The following is an 18,436-nucleotide window of genomic DNA, read 5'->3' as shown; positions in this document are numbered from 1 at the left end:
CAGGAGGTCAGTCCTGACTGCCACTGTAGGGAGCTCAGGAAGAAGACCTTGGCTGCCCTCACCACCACAGCATAGGAAGCTCGCTCCTCCGTAGCTCTGGTAGGGGGATGAAAGCAAGCCAGTATCAGGGGACGTGTCTAGACCACTGGCATCACACAGTTCCGTTTGCCAGTCAAGTTATTCAAGCTGGTCAGTGAAAGGGTCCCGCCGCCCCCGCCCAGTCCTCTTCCTCACCTTAAGGCCCAAAAGGAACACCAGGAATGAACAATGAGACAATAGTCCCTTCTGGAGTCAGAACCGAGGTCGAGATCTGGCTAGGAGGATGCGGTATGCAGCGAACAGGAGCTGGTCAGCAGTGATCAGGGGTGAGGTCGACACCAGGATCTACTTCAGGGAAGGTCGAGTGAGATCGACCGGTGTCAATCCAGATCCATGCCTGCATCTACATGGGCCCTATGGGGCTGGAGCCGCCGGCATCGAAGGCCCAGGGCCTCCAACAGACTCCACGGACCTGAAGGCCAAAGCAGAGCCGGGCTGGCCAAAAATGAGGTTCAGGACATCATAGAATTTTTCATTTGGGCAGGAGACGCTCCAGCTCCTGAAAAAGAAGGGCGGCACAGAGTAGTCTCAAAAGTAGGCACCAGAGAAGGAGCCTTCGAGCGATCCCACATCGGCCGATCGATAGGGAGAAGTCAAAGAACGCCTGTGCTTCTTCGACTTCTTGCGTTTCCCTGACTTACCAGAAGACCTCCTGTAGGACTCAGAGTGTGACGAGGAGTGTGGGCTCCTCAACTGTTCAAGACTGTCCTTTTCAACGAGAAAGGCGGCGATGCAGAGCCAAACGACAGGCCTCCAGCAGCCTTCGGGACTTCTCCCAGAAAGCCTTTGGTTTCATGGCCTGGCACTCAAGCCATATTTTAGATATTTGAGCTTGTAAAGCGCGACAGCTACCCACAAAGGTTTCAATCAATCAACCAGTACATTTATAGAGCGCGCTTCCCACCCGTGAGGATCTTAAGGCGCTGGGGGAGGGGTGGCCGCTACTGGTCGAAGAGCCAGGTCTTGAGGAGTCTCCTGAAGGCCAGCAGGTCCTGAGTCTGTCGTAAGCTGGAGGGGAGGGTGTTCCAGGTCTTGGCGGCGAGGTGGGATGAGTCACATTTTGTCCCTTGGTCAGACCATGCGTTGCTATCTTTTACTTGGACCCCGGCCGACTTTAGCCATCCGGCCATAATCTCCAAGAAAATGGGTCGGATTTGGTCGAGGCTCCCCTTGATTAACTGGGTAGCTACCTTAAATAAGTCTCCCCCCCTTTTGTGCCGACTATTAGAGCGAATGCAGCCTTCAATAAGAGGCTAGAGACCTCCCATGATCTCATCGTTCCTGTAACTGAAGTCAGTCATCGTACCGGCTCGAATAAATCACCTTGGTATTCCACAGACTTGAAAAATCATAAACTTAGTTGCAAGAGGGCTGAAAGAAAGTGGAGAAAGAAAGTGGAGAAAGAACTTCTCTTGCGAGAATAAAAATGACTATAGACTGGTACTTAGGGAATATAAGAAGCAACTTAAAACCAGACTATCCATTTACTATCAAGGGAAAATTGCTGATGCCGCAAATTCACCTAGGGAAATTTTTTAAATCTTTAAGTCCCTGGTCACCCCCCACTTGTCCCTCTAATGAGGTAAATGACCCCCAGAAACGTTGCATTGAACTGGCCCATTTCTTTGCCACGAAGGTTGCCAACATATACTCAGCCTTTCCACCTTTTGTAACTACCGAAACCACTGTGTCCGTTTCCCCCGTTACACTTGAGTCCTTCCCTGTATTAGATCTACCCACGGTCGAAAGGCTCCTTAGGGATCTTAAATCCGGATCCCCCTTAGACATCGCTCCGCCTTCGGTACTTAAACAGGCCTCTGCTATTGTTGCTCCTATTATTAAGGATGTCATCAACTCCTCCTTGATGGCAGGTGTAGTACCCCCCGTGGAAGCAGGCCAGAGTTAAGGCTCTTAAAAAAAAAAAAAACAGCCTTGACCCTGAAGACTGGTCTAACTATCGACCTATTTCTCTGCTGCCAGGGATCAGTAAAATCGCAGAGAAGCAGGTCAACCATATATTATCAACATTCATTGAGAATGAGGGAGCCTTGCATGCCACCCAAACGGGCTTTAGAACGAAGCATGGAACAGAGAGTGCTCTGGTCGCAGTAGTAGAGGAGACCAGAAAAACCGTTGGAGGAGGCTGCGCGGCGGTGGTCCTGTTGGACATCAGCGCAGCCTTCGACACGGTAAACCATACACTCCTGATCCATCTGTTGCGGGAGGCTGGCATCGCAGGGACTGCCCTTAATTGGCTCCAGCCCTTTCTATCGAAGAGATCCTTTTCAGTTTTTGTAGATGAAGCAGCATCCGAACAACTTTCACTGCACTACGGCGTTCCCCAGGGATCCTCATTGAGCCCGACCTTATTTAACATCTATGTGAGGCCCTCGGCTGATGTGGTTCTTCCCTGGGGAATCCATCTGGTCACCTACGCCGATGATAGGCAGTTAGTGGTTTCCCTTGCTAGGGCGGATACTGTGGATTCTGGGGCTAACAATCTATCCCCGTGTCTCACCAAGGTCCTCGATTGGATGGATGCCTCCTTTTTAAAACTCAACTGTTCAAAAACCGAGATCATGATGTTGGGATACAAGGTCCCCATTAATCTGGACTCTTGGTGGCCGAGATGTCTGGGTCCCTCTCCTTCCCCCAAGTACCAAATTAAGAGTCTGGGGGTTTGGCTTGATCCCACTCTTGGTTTTCAAGTTCAGGCTCGTATGGTCGCCTTGACTCGTTATGGCCTTTTGAGGATCTTAAGGAAGGTGCTGATCCTTCTTCAGTTCGAGGCGAGACGGATCCTTGTTCAGTCCCCGATACTTTTGCGGCTTGATCACGCGAATACAATCTATCTGGGCGCACCCTTAGGCACTATTAAGATACTTCTGTCCGTCCAGAATTTTGCAGCCTGCATGCTCCTGGAGGTACCGAGACATGGCTCGGCGAAGGCTGCCGTCCAGGCTCTGCATTGGTTACCGGTGCAGGAAAGGATCCGGTTTAAAGCCTTGTGTATGGCTCACAAATCAATAACCAACAACGGTCCGGCCATTCTGCGCCCTCTTTTCAGTCAGCATCAAGCGCCCAGAGCACTAAGATCCAACTACCATAATCGGCTCTCCGTCCAGAGGGTCAAGCGCTCTCGTACAGGCGGTCAACGGTTTGCAGTGCAGGCAGGAAAAAGTTGGAATCAACTGCCCGATAACCTACGGCTTGAACCTAATCATCTATTGTTTAGAAACCGGCTGAAGACCTTCCTGTTCTGCTGAGTGATGTTGTTCTGTTATGGGTCAAAAGCGCTGGGATGCCTCCGGGTAGCCAGCGCTATACAAATCCGTACTCATTCATTCATTCTGGATTCGTTGAAGTTGTCTAAGGAGCTGGATTGTTGATCCTGCGTAGAGGGCGTCCCGTAGTAGAGTCTGCTGGTGATGAGGGCATGGGTGACGATTTTCCTTGTGTCGGGGGGATCCACTTGAAGATCTTGCGGAGCGTGCAAAGGGTGTTGAAACAGACCGCAGAGACGGCGTTGACTTGCCTGTTCATGGAGGGTGGAGTCGAGGATGACCCCCAGGTTGCGTGCGTGGTCTGTGGGTTCTGGTGCTGCGCCTAGCGATGTGGGCCACCAGGAATCGTCCCAGGCAGATGGGGTGGGCCCAAGAATGAGGACTTCTGTCTTGCCTGAGTTTAGCTTCAGTCTGCTGTCCTTCATCCAGTCGGCTATGGCCTTCATACCTCTGTCGAGGCTGGCTTTGGCGGTGTGTGGGTCTTTGGTGAGGGATATGATTAGCTGGGTATCGTCTGCATAGGAGATGATGTTGAGGTTATGTTGTCGTGCGACGTGGGCGAGCGGTGCCCTGTAGATATTGAACAGCGTCGGGCTGGGGGAGGACCCCTGTGGGACGCCGCAGATCTCAGTGGATTTTGAGCGGAAGGGTGGGAGGCGGACGCTCTGGGTTCTGCTGGAGAGGAAGACGTTGTCCAGGCCAGGGCCTTCTCTTGGATTCCGGCGTCATCGAGGCGTGTTGATAGGGTGCGGTGGCAGACTGTCAAAGGCTGCTGAAAGGTCCAGGAGGATGAGGGCGGCTGTTTCTCCTTTGTCCATCAGGATCCTGATGTAGTCGGTGGCGGTGATGAGGGCGGTCTCGGTGCTGTGGTTGCTGCGAAAACCAGATTGGGAGGGGTCCAGGATGTTGTTGTCTTCGAGGTGGCGGGTTAGTTGTTGGTTGACAATCTTCTCTGTCACTTTTGCCGGGAACGGGAGAAGGGCCGTAAGTTCTTGAGGTCCTTGGGGTCCGCCTTGGGCTTCTTCATAAGGGCGTTGATCTCAGCGTGTTTCCAGCTTTCTGGGTAGGTTGCTGTCTCAAAGGAACTGTTGATAGTTTTTCTGAGGTGGGGTGCGATGGCTGTGCTGGCTTTGTTGAAGACGTGGTGAGGGCAGGGGTCAGATGGTGATCCGGAGTGGATGGAGTTCATGATTTGATGGTGTCTTCGTCGCTGATGTTGGACCAGGCGGTCAGGTGGCTGGGGAGGGTGGTGGTTGCAGGGGTCGTGAGCTCGGTGGTGGGTGTTGGGGTGTCGGAGTTTAAGCGGTCGTGGATGTCGGCGATCTTGCGGTGGAAAAAGGCGGCCAGGGAGTCGCACAGGTCTTGTGATGGTGGGATGCCGGGTTTCCCGGCGCTAGAAGAGACAGAAAACAATGAAGCACAGAAAGATGGAAGGTTATTGGTTGAAAAGCCAGGTTTTGATGGCTTTACGAAAACGAGTATAACAGTTCTCGGAGCGAATGTCAGAAGGGAGGGAGTTCCAAAGTCTAGGCCCTAAAAACGAGAAAGACCAACCGCCCATTCTAGACAGTCTGTACTTGGGCACACAGAATAGGTTTTGTGAGGAGGAACGGAGGGAACGAGAAGGGGAATAGGTTTTGACAAGAGATTGCAAGTAACTGGGAGCATTCCCAGCCTTGATCTTGTGCATGTAGCTCAAGGCTTTGAATTTCACTCGGCTCTCAAATTTAAGCCAATGAAGGTCTCGGAGACGTTCTGTAATGTGGTCAGTTTTATGACAGCGACAAAGTAAGCGTGCAGCAGCATTTTGTGCTAGTTGGAGTCGTCGCGTGACTGCCTTGGTCGCCCCCAGGTAGAGTATGTTACCATAGTCCAACCGAGTGGTCACCAAGGGGTTCACTACGGACCTCTGGGTATCGGTTGGCAGCATCCAAAACATTTTCCTCAGCCAGCGTAGAATAGTGAAACAAGTGGCGGCCACTTTATTGGCCTGGCATTGAATTGTTAGACCATTGTCTATGATCACACCCAGGTTGCGCACGTGCTCAGAAGGGGATGGAAGCGGGCCCATCTCAGATGGCCAATGCCTAGAGCTCCAGAGGTCTTGTTTTTGCCCAAGAATCAGGACCTCAGTCTTCCCTCCATTCAGTTTGAGCAGGTTTAGATTCATCCATCTGGATATCTCCCTGAGACCAGTCTGAAGGAGGGAGGTGGGGCATGGTCTGATTGTGATAGGGAAAAGACAATTTGCGAGTCATCGGCATAGGTAAACAAAGTTAGCCCAGCGCGTTCTGTAATGTAGGCCAAGGGAGTGACAGATTAAAAAGGAGGGGGCTGAGAATTGAGCCCTGGGGAACACCACAAGGTAGTGAATAGATTTTGGAGGTAGTCGAGTGTGAACAAATTTGAAAAGTCCGGTCAGTCAGAAAAGATGCCAACCATACCAAGGCTTGTCCACCGATGTCCATGGCGGCAAGGGAACTGAGGAGTATGTTGTGGGACACCGTATCGAAAGCTGAACTGAGATCGAGCAATATCAGTGCAGCTGTGTCACCTCGATCCAACAGAAAACAGAGGTTCTCCGTGACGCCCAGGAGTGTAGTTTCGGTAGAGAAGCCAGGGCGAAAACCCGACTGAGAGAAGTGTAATAGGTTATTTGTGACAATGAACTGAGACAGATGGTGATGAATGTGTCTCTCCAAGACTTTGGAGAAGGCTGGCAACAAAGAGATAGGGCAAAAATTGGAGAGAACTTTAGGGTCAGCAGTGGGCTTTTTCAACAATGGAGTAACCATTGCATGCTTCCAACTGGCAGGAACCGTGGCAGTTTTTAGTGAGAGATTAAGTGTAGTGCAGATCATAGAGAGCTGTGGAACATCCAGTAGACGCAGTGTTGGGATGGGCAAAGGATCGGTAGGTGAACCCGATTTCACTTTACACAGAATCTCAAGCAGAGCTACGGGGTGCAGGTCAGGCCATAAAAGTAGGGGAGCCTAGGTGGGAATAGGAAAATAGTTTGTCCCCAGAATTCGCGGGTGGTATAGAAGAAGTATTACTGTTGCTTTGGTCAGAGATGTCTTGATATATCTTATCAATTTTTGAGATCAAAAACTGGGCAAGTTCGTCGCATTTGCTGCTAGACAGGGGCGGAAGTTTGGCTGTGGTATGAGAGCCCGCAAGATTTTTGACCAAGCCAAAGAGTACTTTAGACTTATTTACTGCTTCAGCTATAATATTGGAAACATAGTTAGCCCTAGTCAGGGCACAAGCTTTGTGGTAACGCTTCAATCCGCTTTTATAAGTAGAACCTGCCGTAAGGGAGTAGTCCTTTCTCCAAATTAGTTCTAGTTTTTTACGAGACCTATCCGCTTTTAATGTTTCGTTGAACCAGGGTGCCGGTGGTTTATGGGTTGCCGCTTTCTTGTGGGAGGAAGGAAGGCAGATGTCAATAGCATCAAGAAGCCAAGAATTTGTTACACCTGCTACTGCTTCATATCGGTCGACTTGAACAGGATAGTAGGAAGATGTGTTTCAAGAACATTATTGAGAGAGGCAATGTCCAGCTTTTTCCAGTCTCTTACTAGAAACTGGTGGAGCTCTGTAATGAGGCAACACATCAGTAGTAGTAAACGTAAATCTGATAAGATAATGGTCAGACCAATGAACAGGTAAAGCAGGAAAACAATGTAAATGAGAGATTAGAAATAATGGGGTCCACAAAATGGCCACCTTTGTGCGTGGGGCCACAGTTGTGTAGAGTAATATTCATGGCCTTAAAGTCGGCAATTAGATTTCTGCCAGCACTATTCTTAAAATCTTCCAAATGTACGTTAAAATCCCCTATAACCAAAAAATTACTGGAATTAGTAAGGTTAGAAGCTATGTAGTCAGAGAGTTGTGCCGACCAGGCATTTACTGGGCCTGGAGGGCGAAAGACCAAGAGGCATATGAGGGTAACCTAAGGATGAAGGGCAAGTTTGACGCGCGCTGCCTCACAGTTGCTTAAAATAATAAGATTGAGCTGGCATTGGAAACTGTTCTTAAATATGATCGCAATGCCACCCCCAATTTTATTGAGTCGGTCGCTCCTAGCGATGGCATAATTGGAGGGTAATGCTTCCGCAATGTCAGGTCCGGAGCTTTCATGAAGCCACGTCTCAGTGATAGATAATGAGTCAGGTAGCTCATCGGCTAGGTGGTCAAAAATCTCAAGTTTGTGCTTTGGTAAAGAGCGACAGTTCAGGCTGAGAAACGTAAAGGAAGACCATACTTCGGTTCATGGTCGCCCTCCAGGCACCAAAGGCACACTAAGTGTGGATCCATCAAAGATATCACCCTATGACCGGAGCCGCAAGGCTTGAAGCCGGTCCGATGCTGGGACATCCTGACACACCAGGAGTTCGGAACTCGAAAAAAGAGAACAAAGGTCGAAAAAGACTAGCCAAAAAACAGCTACGGGGTAGTTTTTTCCAGATCTGCACTTAGGCTTGTGCGGAAAAAGAAAATTTATGTCAGCGCGCATGGGCATCGTCCATGTAGGTCCAGCGACATCATCCCAACGACGGACGAGGAGCCGACGGACGCCAAAGACATGCAGGGGTACAGCTGAAGAAAAACCTCTGGATGCAGACTGACCCAGGGTCGGAAATTCTAAGGTAAGAAATCAACAACTCATTCTCAGATGTGATTTTATTTTGATACGTATGGCCTCTCCTAGGAGGTCTGTTGAAACATCTTCCGGTGTGACCAGCACCATTCCCTTCAGTACCCCAGAGTCTCTTCGGATCAGAAAGTTCAGGAGGCATAGTCGGCAGGGGGGGACAGGAGGGAGGGGTGGGGGGGGAGGGGGGGGGGGACACAAGTGACCCATCTTGGCGGTCTGCCCAAAGGCATTTGGAATTGCAGAAAGGGCAATTATGAAGAGATGTTGCATCACCCGCGTACAGTCAACATTTGCTAGTAATGGAGGAGTGGAGATGGCCGTTGGCCCCCGAGGAGTGGGAGACCTCAACAAGTCTTCAGTGCTGCCAAAGGTGTTCATGCATCAGTGAGACAAATGGACCAGAGCTCAGCTGAAACCTAAGCAATAAGTTCGAAAAATAACCTAACAGGACTAAAAACACTTATTCAGCGAAGAAACAAACTTGAAACCCACTCTGTATATGTCCAAAAGCAATCTAACATGGATCGGGGATTAAGATCAAAGTAACCGGAGGAGGCACACCATGTAACAATGATTTTACAATATTTACTGTTGATACAGTCAAGGACTGCAAATGTTAGAAGTAATAACCAGGAGCTTAATTTTGTGGTCTCACCCTTAATTAAAAGTAAGAGGCTATAAGATCTGAAACAGACACAGTTTTAGATGCTGAGAGCATTACATGGTGGCACTGAAATCTCAAGGTCATTGGGGGTATACTCCCTTTAACACTGGCAAAGGTAAGGTAAAGATACATTCTGGCACAATTTGAGAAAAGTACATGATATGTGGCAGTTCTTAGCAAATCAAAACTTTCGAAGCCCATACCCCCTTTACTTTGCATTCCATTTGATAGGTCTGCAGGAATTCTGACAGCCCAACACTAAACTGTATTTGCAAATTGTATGCCACATTTTGTGCAAATTCCTGAACCTTGAGAAAGCAGGATTTTGAGACCAGATTACAGTTAGGTCAGTTCTCAGAAGCCTTCAAAGTTCAAAGGCAGTTATGCAATCCTTTGCTATTTCAGGGGCAAGGCAATAATTCAGACACCAACTACTACTGCAATCTCACTGCTATGCCAAGTATCTCCTTTTCAGACTTTGATTTTCAAGGTATATTGAGGATAAATAGTGAAGGTTTAAAATTGGCGGGTGGCATTTAGCGCACAACTAGTTCAAGCAGCATATGAATTACATAAAAAATATAATGTTAAAGCACTATTACGGTTTTAAAGTTATAACACATAAATATTAAGCGTATATGCTCATTAATTTAAAGAAGTTGTTAAGCATGATCTTAATAAGCATTCCGTAGTTTGCAAGGAGGTTAAAGGATTATGCAGGAATCAAGGGTTATAATCACAGCTGAAGTAGGTGCCTGCTCAGGAAAGGGCAAGTTGTGTGTCTTGCTATATAGAAGTTTCTTACAAGAGTTCATGGCCTTTACAAGGAGTGTCGCAAAACTGTGGTGCACTGCATGATGGTGCACACTGAAGGAGCAGTGTATACAAGGGCCTTTGACTGTCAGGCAGCATTTAGGGAGTGCATGCTCTTCAGAAGCTCTTGCTGCTTAAAGGCAGCTTGGTTTGTTGCAGACACAGACAACAGCTTTGCTGGTGCTACGCGGTCATTGATGGGGATCATGATTGTACTCGGTCATCTTTTCTGCAGCTTGATACTACTGTATTAGGCTGCACGCCCACAAGTGCCACTTGGGTCAGGAGTTGTGGGGACTTACAGTTGTCCACCATAAGGGTGCTTGTTACACAGTCACATATCTACCTCACACTTAATGTTCCATTAATAGCTTGGCTAGTGGAGTCAGGCTGGGCAGAAGAGCACCAACTCCAATCTTAGTCTCAGTTTACAAACAAAGTACCGCGCAGCAGTACAGCCAACTGGAGCTTAGGCTCTGGCAGTGCAAGGCAGTGTTGAGTATTTAGGGCAGCCGACCTCACAGGGCTCAGCAACAGATCTCAGCAACTCAATTGATAAAGCAATTACCCCCTGAAATGACCAGGTTTTCTTCCTTCTCTACATAGAGCTTTAGGTAAAAAGGGTAAATACTGGCGCAACTACCCTCCATGCAGTCCTGATGACAGCTGCCTCAGACCAATGTCTAATCAGTTTGGAATTTGCCTTAAACTCGTGGGAGAATTGATTAACAAGTAATGTGCATTTCCTTTTCAGTTGGCCATAGCTCCATGGCAACCATTATTTTTTGTGGATTTCAGGTTTTTGGTCAGCACAGGATATGGCAGCAGGCAACACACGTAATTCCACAGATTTAAATTTGAGGGTGAGGGAGGTGATTAATTGGGTGCACTAAAGGTATAGGCTATATACCTTTGGTTCATCCTGAACCTCTGAGCCAAAGATTCTATGTCCCCCAAAAAGCTTTTTTGTGGTGGAGTTGAGGTGGGTTCCACCCTTTCCGCACTCACTTTCTCCAAATTCTTACTATAAGGGGAATCTGCCACCTGTCTTCTTCCATATTTTCAATTAGATGTGTGCACCCTCCCACACACGGTTACACTCATGCACCTCGAAGTTGTCACAATATGCGCAGATCATATATGTGGTTCAATCTTGGCAAAAACAGGATTACATTTGCTTTGGAGTGCAGTATTAGTCCCTCTAATAACACTCCACTTTCCCATTCCTCCTTAAGGTAAGAGGATGCTTCTCCTTTAAATATTTGTTCTGTGACATGGAACTAGCAAACCCTTGCCTCATGTAATCAGGCTCACAACTCAATATTTCAGGCACTGCAGTCAAGAAGATTACTGAAATCCACAGATCCATTCCGGACCTGCAAAAACTGAAATAGAGGAATAAAAAGAGGCTCCCTAACTCAATTAGATTTGAACATTTTTCATATAATTTACACTTGGAACTGTAGATTTAATTTGTGAATTAATGTAAATATACATACAATTAACCCACTGATGACTGCCGGATAATTTTTAAAGATCATTTCAAACTGCTGAATTGAATTAGAACAAGCTATCAAAGGGCCTATTCAGAGAACAACGTGCTACGTTTTGTCTAATTTAATGTAGGGCATTTTACTGTAGTGGGAAGTAAATATTCTTGTGAGATTTAACACTGTAAACACTACTTTTAGCACAAAATCTGAAAAACTAAATATAAGCTGGACATATGAATCTGCGCAACATTTGTCCTTTATTTGATGTCTCCCAAGCTGGAAGTAAATCAAAACGGCATTTTCACTTGACAGTACAACCATATCATACAAAAGATATGCTATTGCCAAAACTAACATGTGACTATATCCGATTTATTACTTTTATGGGGGGTAAACACCCTTAACATTGGTAATAAAGCCTACTACGATATGCAGAACTGCACATGTGATTTATGGCACTCTGTTTTTGCCATATCTAGTGGCTCCCAAAAACATTAGTGCTATGAACACCAGGAGTATCAGGATTTTTTTTTTTTTAAATGTTCCACAATTGGAAATTACTTTCTATGAAGGAGTAATGTGGTTGACCGGTTGGAGCCCATAAATGCCATCTGTTAAGACTTCAATGATATTTGCTCTCATACAGATAATCAGTCTCTTACAAATATTTCGATGCTCAGGTACTAAATGTACTAGAAATCTGTGGCATAGGTTAGTGTCACTAAGATCTTGGCGTGAAGCTGCAATTGGCTGTGCTGTTACAAGGCCCCAAAACCTTCACCCAAATCAGTCTTGGTCCCATTAATTGCAATACTTTTTAGCCTGCATGGATGTGGGTACCCAATAAGTATATTATTGTGCACTAGAGAATCTAGTCAGAAATTCTTTGTTTCAACAGTGTGAAAAACATGCAACTGTGGTATTTTCCATTACTTCCAGCCATCTGAGACTCTCCTTACAGGTTTCTCCTCTTTTTTTTTTTTACTGAAAGCTTGTTTTCTTATTCTATTTAGTTTCTTGCATGTAGACACTGGCAGAAATTCGGACAGCTTTATTGGACAAAGACAAACATTTCTGAAAAGACCCCTCTAAATGTTACATGCATCAATTAACTCAATTCAATATACAGACCTATGAGAAAAATCCAGATTTTTAATTTACTGAAACTGAAATGAACCAGTAACGACATCCAGTAAACATCTGTAAAGCACGTCAGTGTCATATTCCTTGATGCTGCGCATCATGGCAAAGATATGAAAACAAATTAAATATATATAAATGCAACTTCTTTTCCTCAACTGAGATCTTAACAATTGAATCTCCAACAGTTGCAGTGTTTTACACAGTTATGGGGATTTGTAATAGTTTTTTTTTTTTAAACAGCCTGCCTTCCACTCCAAGGCAGTGGAAAATAAAGATACTGATTATTTTTAGAATTACTTCAGATTTAAAAATGCCAAATATTTTTTTTGTCTGGGTTCATTATCAAGAGCGAAATTATCTATTCGAAATGTTAGGGCAATGGACCATACTTTTATATGTTTTCACGTGTATGTATAAATTAGGTATTGTTGGAGGGGGGGGGCTGCTTCTGTTCAGGACAGAAAATTAATAAGTGATACCTCTACCCATAAAGATTAGTCTTTAGCAAATGGTGGGTGATTCTTAAATTTACTAATGGGATGGAGTAAAAGACCGCTACTGAGAGCCAAAAGCAGAAAAATAAAAACCTAAAAATCCCAGAACGATCCACACTATGCAATACATGCAGATTTTGGTTTTTAAATGTTTGGGTGAAGTCAAGGACTTCTCTTCCGAATATTCCAGTCTGATGCAATGGAAACACTGACTCGTACAGATTACACATCACATTTTCGGGTTTAACAGAAGAAAACATGCTTACATTCATATAAAAAATTTACATATTATACATTTCAAACAAATTCAGGCACAATCAAGTTAAATTGTAGTGTGAAGCTCAGAATGTTCTTTTCTACTACCCAGTATGCAAAACTATCGAAAGGTGCCAGATCAAATTGAAAGCCAGGTGATTTATGTATTCACTGCTATGCCAATTCAATCTTTAGCCTTTCTCTTTGCACATACCTTTAAGCGGGTCATCTGCCCCACTAGCTAAAGCAGAGACAGGAGCGCTGAAGTTTACATCAGGGCCTTTTTAACCGCAAAAGTACAATTAACTATAGCTGCACTCCGAAGAGTTCTGTAGCAGCACAGATGGCAAGGTTTCGGTTAAAGCATTAAAATTTATTTTCTGCAGCCAAGTTCGTAAAAGTTACATTCTGAATCAAGGCCAAGATAACCACCTGATCGACAGCACTACTATATGCCTTTTGATTGTGGTTTGCAACCTGAATTTCATGATTCCTGGATGAAACTCAAAACTGTCCCCCAAGACCTGCTCCACTCATGGCCGCTAAACAGTGTACAATCAACAATTAATCTTTGCATTGGCAGGCCCCAGGGGGCAGTCAATCTTCAACACCCAACTTCCCTCTGACATGGGAAAGACCCGTCTGGTTTACCTGGACTGTGCATCTTCTCCTGTTCACTTGGTCTCCCACCATGACTTTTCCACAGCCGATGTCTTTTAGGTGGGGAGGGGAAGGGAGGGGGGAGTAATCCAATTATATGGGGTAAACTCTTTAGAAATACAAGAATGAGAAAAAAAAATCAGGCACTTGCCTGTGAAGCTCTAAAATCCTGGCCACTACCGGTCTTTACTTTGTACTCACTATTCTGCCTTGTGTTGCTTCTCCCAGGAGCCCTCCAAAAGTGATTACAGGAGACATACAGGCACAGTACAGGAAAAGAATCGAGGCCAGGCACTGCAGGCTTAATGCATCCTTGAAGTCACTCAAGAAAAAAGGTGCTTTCCTTTTGATGTCAAGGATCAAACCACCAAAAAGCCTAGATAGGTGAGATGAGACTCGTCAAACTGTACACTGTAGGAGCCCAAATTCTGTACACAAATAAGTCCTGCATAAAGCTTCCAACGAATGATACACTAGACATCACGATACTATATTAACACTCAGAAAACATTTTTAAATTAAAAAGGAATTAAACTAAAAGCATTCAGTGCAATTTGCTAACAATACCACGGTGACAATCTTGTTTAAATCACATTTTAAAATGTCAGTCCTCAAAGAAACAAAGGCAAAGTGTTAACACGGTTGTGTAATGCAAGCAAGCCCAATGAACAGGACCAAGATGTGGTGGAACCGGCGATTGCTTCTTAAAAAGCTGCTAAATTTTAGAGTGCGATGTTCATTCAACAATATGTATCCTTCTAAGCATTCACCCACACCCTTGTGTATCCTGCAAACCACCTCTGTTAGGGGAGCATTCAGTGAAATGGGACACTGAATTGCATATGACCCACCCAAATGAAGTGTTAAGGGATTACCATGTTCCTTTCAAACTGGGATGCGGCGATGGGTATTAAGAAAGAAGAGTTAAGTGAATATCACGGCCACATAATTACCAGAATTGGACTCATAAAAATCATTCCAAAGTGCATTGAGAAAGTAAAACACATTTTGGACCTCTGTGCTCTAAAGAAACTTCCCTGGTAACGGTTTGATAGCACTTAGATCTAGAAATTTGCATGGATTTTTTACTTTCTGGTGGTGGACAAGCTAAATTCAAGTTCTTGTTCAAATGCACAGATTTTGCACAGGTAGAACACTACTCCCAGGGCGAAAAAAGCCCTTGATGCTTTAGTAACAGTGCAAAAAACTGGGTTCTGACAGGGCGCCCCACATGATCAGCCAAAGAAAGAACAGCTTGTGCATGTGGCTAAGCTAGCCGTCTGTAAACACTGGCTCATTTAATCTCCCTCAGCAGTACATGTTCAAAGTCACCTCAAAACCTTCTATCACATGAAACTGGGCATGTGCAGAGGTTACTGTGGGAACATTAAAAAATGCCCATGGCACATACAGCTGCATCAAACAATATTTGATTTTGAGAGGCAATGTGGTTCATTGTTGTGGTAACTGAAGGTGATGAACACAACTCACCCAATTGAAAAGGTTCCTAGTGCTTTAATGTAAGCTTAGCTTATATGTATTTACCATACTTGATATAGTCAGGTTTTGGTTGGCAGGGCAGACGTTGGAGACCTTTCATGCCCTCTGGAATGAACTATTGATTCACTCCAGGATAAACCTCCACTATCTCATCCTGCACTAGCTATTTTTGGTAGGGGTTTTTTTGTTTTGTTTTTTAGCACAAAGCATCTACATTGTATTTTTTGTCTACTTCAAACCTGACGGATTTAGAGTATGTTTGGCTCTCAATAGCCAGTCTGCTCCTACTGTCCGGGGCCATCCAAAAAGTTTGAAATGTAAACATTTTCATCCAGTTACACATGGATTGTTTTTAAAACTGCAAAAATGTTGTGAAGATTTGCAGCAAGTTGGAAGTACACAGATGTACTTTTGCCAATTCTTTCGTCAAAAGATTAAAGTACAGATTCATAGACAGCTCGGTTTTGGGACAAATACTTTAACTGTTGTACCATCAATCACTCACGCAATCTCCCAATGATCAAACTAAAATGAATTACATTTCCATACAGATTCGACAAATGGTGCTAAAATTAACCAATCAAAATGTGTATTTCCTATTAAGCAAGTAACTGCAAAGGAGCTCCTCTATTATGTTACTATGTATGCACAGGTTTCATAATCGAAGTAGGGCCTAATGGAGAAGAGAAGGCATACAAGGAGGAACGAGGGGCTAACCTAGATGGAAAAGTGACAAAGCAAGAGGTTTTGGCCATCAGATGTCACTACAAATCAAGAAAGCTAGGTGCTTATGAGAAGAGACTTCAGAGGGATATTCTTTCCACATCAATACCTAAGATTTACCAGCTTTTTAAGAAACAGTGTCCAGTATCCCATTAAGTGGTGTTAGTTTGATACGATATGAATGTAAAGCAGGCATAAGAAAAATTACTACAACATGTTTAAACAGCATACATTATAACAAATGGACTATTTTCTATAAAAGATTAAGCATGCATGACAATTCATTCCCTTCTAAAATAGCTTGGATTGTTAAAATATACAAATTAAAGCAGCAGCACTAGTGAACTGTTAAGGATGTAACCGTAAAGCCCAGATAAACTTTAAGGGTTACACCCTCTTTCTATGCTTTAACAAAAGGTTGTGCAACAGGAAAATAACACCATGAAGCATTTGGAGACCTTAACTGGAGTTTGGAGGAGAGGGCACTCTGTCAACAAGTGGTGGATGTCTCGTCCGCAGTATTCAGAGTGCTAGTGACTATAATGCACCTGTAATATAGTGTCCGGAACATCTGCCATGTTTCTGACTAAGTACCATGTTGAAAAACTCTAAATGTGGTCGTTAAACTACTAAAAACAAACATCCTGCTATCCTAGGTTAAAAAAGTATGCTCTGGAACTGCAATAAAATAGCAAGTTTCACTTCCCTGCTTAATATGAGCGAGTATCCCATAGGCACCAGAGCCAGCTTCTCTAAGATTATGCTTATAGACAATTGTCAGTCTTTTGAGGAATTCGCTCTATAAAGCGAGATGTACGGTGTGATTAGCCAATGACGTTTGTGAAGCTCTTTGAATTAGGTCTATCCAAGGCCTTACTTTTTTGCGCTTACAAGTTCTTTTCTTTAAAAACACAGTATTTACACATACCCAGGTATGGAGATGTGAGCACCCATTCTCTTTTCAATGTCATTAACATAGATGGGTACAAGAGGTATTAATTCATCCTGTTACGACAATTAAAAAAGTGTGTTGTATCGAACAGGATCGATCCCCTTCTCAGTATCATTGCAATAGCCATCAGCCATCAAAACACACAAAAAAGAAAAAAAAAAGATACAGAAAGGTATAATTTTTTTGTAATTTACATAGCTCTACAGGACCACTATGGGCACTTTGGCAGTGCCTAAAGGCAGTTTAGTTCACTGTGCATACTGCAGGAGTTAATTTGCACAGCATGCAATTATGAGGAAGGCTACCTAGATTCAGGAAGGGTAGCAGAAGGAGAAAATTACAATTATCCATTGAAAAGCAAAGTCTTAAGATATTCTAAAAGGAAATAACTGGTCACGAGTCCTAGTTCGAGCAAGGAGCCAGTGTCAATGTTGGCTGGCCAATAATGTTAAAAACCTTCCATCAGATCGGGGAAAGACAGGACTTGGGCACAGGTAACCGATGCATTCGAAAACTAAAGCAGACAACCAGATATATATATATGATCAATTTCTGCCTTAAATAAACTGGATCTAGATGATGGAAAGCTTCAAAATTGATACAGTCTCGAAAAGAATACTGTAGCTTTGATAGTGGCAGGCATACCACATGCAAAACGGACATTTGAATTCTGAACAACTAAGGGTACAAAGTATAGGGTACAAAGTTGAGCTCATAAAGAGTTGCAGTAATCCAATCAAGTACTTTGAGTAAGGTGGACTAAATTTCCAAAAGGCGGGACTGACTATGCAGATAAAGAAGATCTTTAGCAAATGATTCAATGGATAGAAGCAGGAAGAAGTTTGTTTTGCCAATCTGCAGTACGAGATAGCTTGATCAAACAGAACACCCAGATTAAGAACAGGAGTCACAGGTGCATGTAGGGGGAGGGGGGCAAACCGGGCAGGCAAAAGCCAGCTGATAACGCCCGACGCCTGTTCTTCCCAGGAAAGATGAAGGTCTGTTTTATCTGGGTTTAGTTTCAAAGATATCTTATTAATCCGGTCAACTACCACCTGCATACATTCATGGAAAACAAAGCACTGAGGCAAGAACATTAAAATGGAACTAAAATAGGTATGCCACCTGCAACACAAAATTGAGGCTGGCTGAGCAAATAAGTTCCACCACAGGATGAACATAAAGGTTAAAATGTGTTGGGCTTAATGAGGAGACATACAGAACTGCATACATTATTTTAAAATCTAAACTAGGGAGAAAGATAAACTATCTGGGAGTGATCGACCAAAAAAGAACATCATCAATCCCAAAGTATTAGCTTTAATGCCAGCGCCCTTGAAACATCTAATCATTTAGGCTTGACACTATCTATTATGCCATGGTTGGTCTACATTCGGAGGTCATGAAGCACAAAGACCAGAGGTGTCTACATGCTATGTGAAGGCCTGAAAACAGATCGGTCAGTGCCAAAAATATGGATAAACTCCCCAAAGTGATAAGCTTCTTGCAGACTGCTTTTTCTAAAAACCTTTAACGGAAAAGGTAACCAAGATCAGACGAAAACTGTGGCTGCCAATGTGGTTTTCTTTTTGTGAAGAAGCGACAAATGTACTTTCTCAAGCGGGAAAGACTGAGGTGGTGGCGAGGGATCTGTTACAAATACCCTGAAGGGAGAGGATAAGGTTCAATCAGG

The 18,436-nt window shown here is 44.4% G+C and overlaps 1 protein-coding gene across 4 annotated transcripts in view; it reads right to left on the bottom strand.

The window, feature by feature from the left end:
- Nucleotides 1–18,436, bottom strand: part of SLC4A7 (solute carrier family 4 member 7) — a 422,082-nt gene that overhangs the window by 158,577 nt on the left and 245,069 nt on the right. For all 4 annotated transcript variants that reach the window (XM_086942128.1, XM_086942129.1, XM_086942126.1 and 1 more), the window contains one exon: nt 13,770–13,944. In XM_086942128.1, coding sequence (XP_086798254.1) covers nt 13,770–13,944 — 175 coding nt within the window. The remainder of the gene's footprint in view (nt 1–13,769; nt 13,945–18,436) is intronic.

Source organism: Lissotriton vulgaris, chromosome 10 (genome assembly GCF_964263255.1).
Source record: "Lissotriton vulgaris chromosome 10, aLisVul1.2, whole genome shotgun sequence".
NCBI lineage: Eukaryota > Metazoa > Chordata > Amphibia > Caudata > Salamandridae > Lissotriton > Lissotriton vulgaris.
The sequence above is the reverse complement of the archived record's forward strand: the minus strand, read 5'-3'. Positions and strand labels throughout refer to the sequence as shown.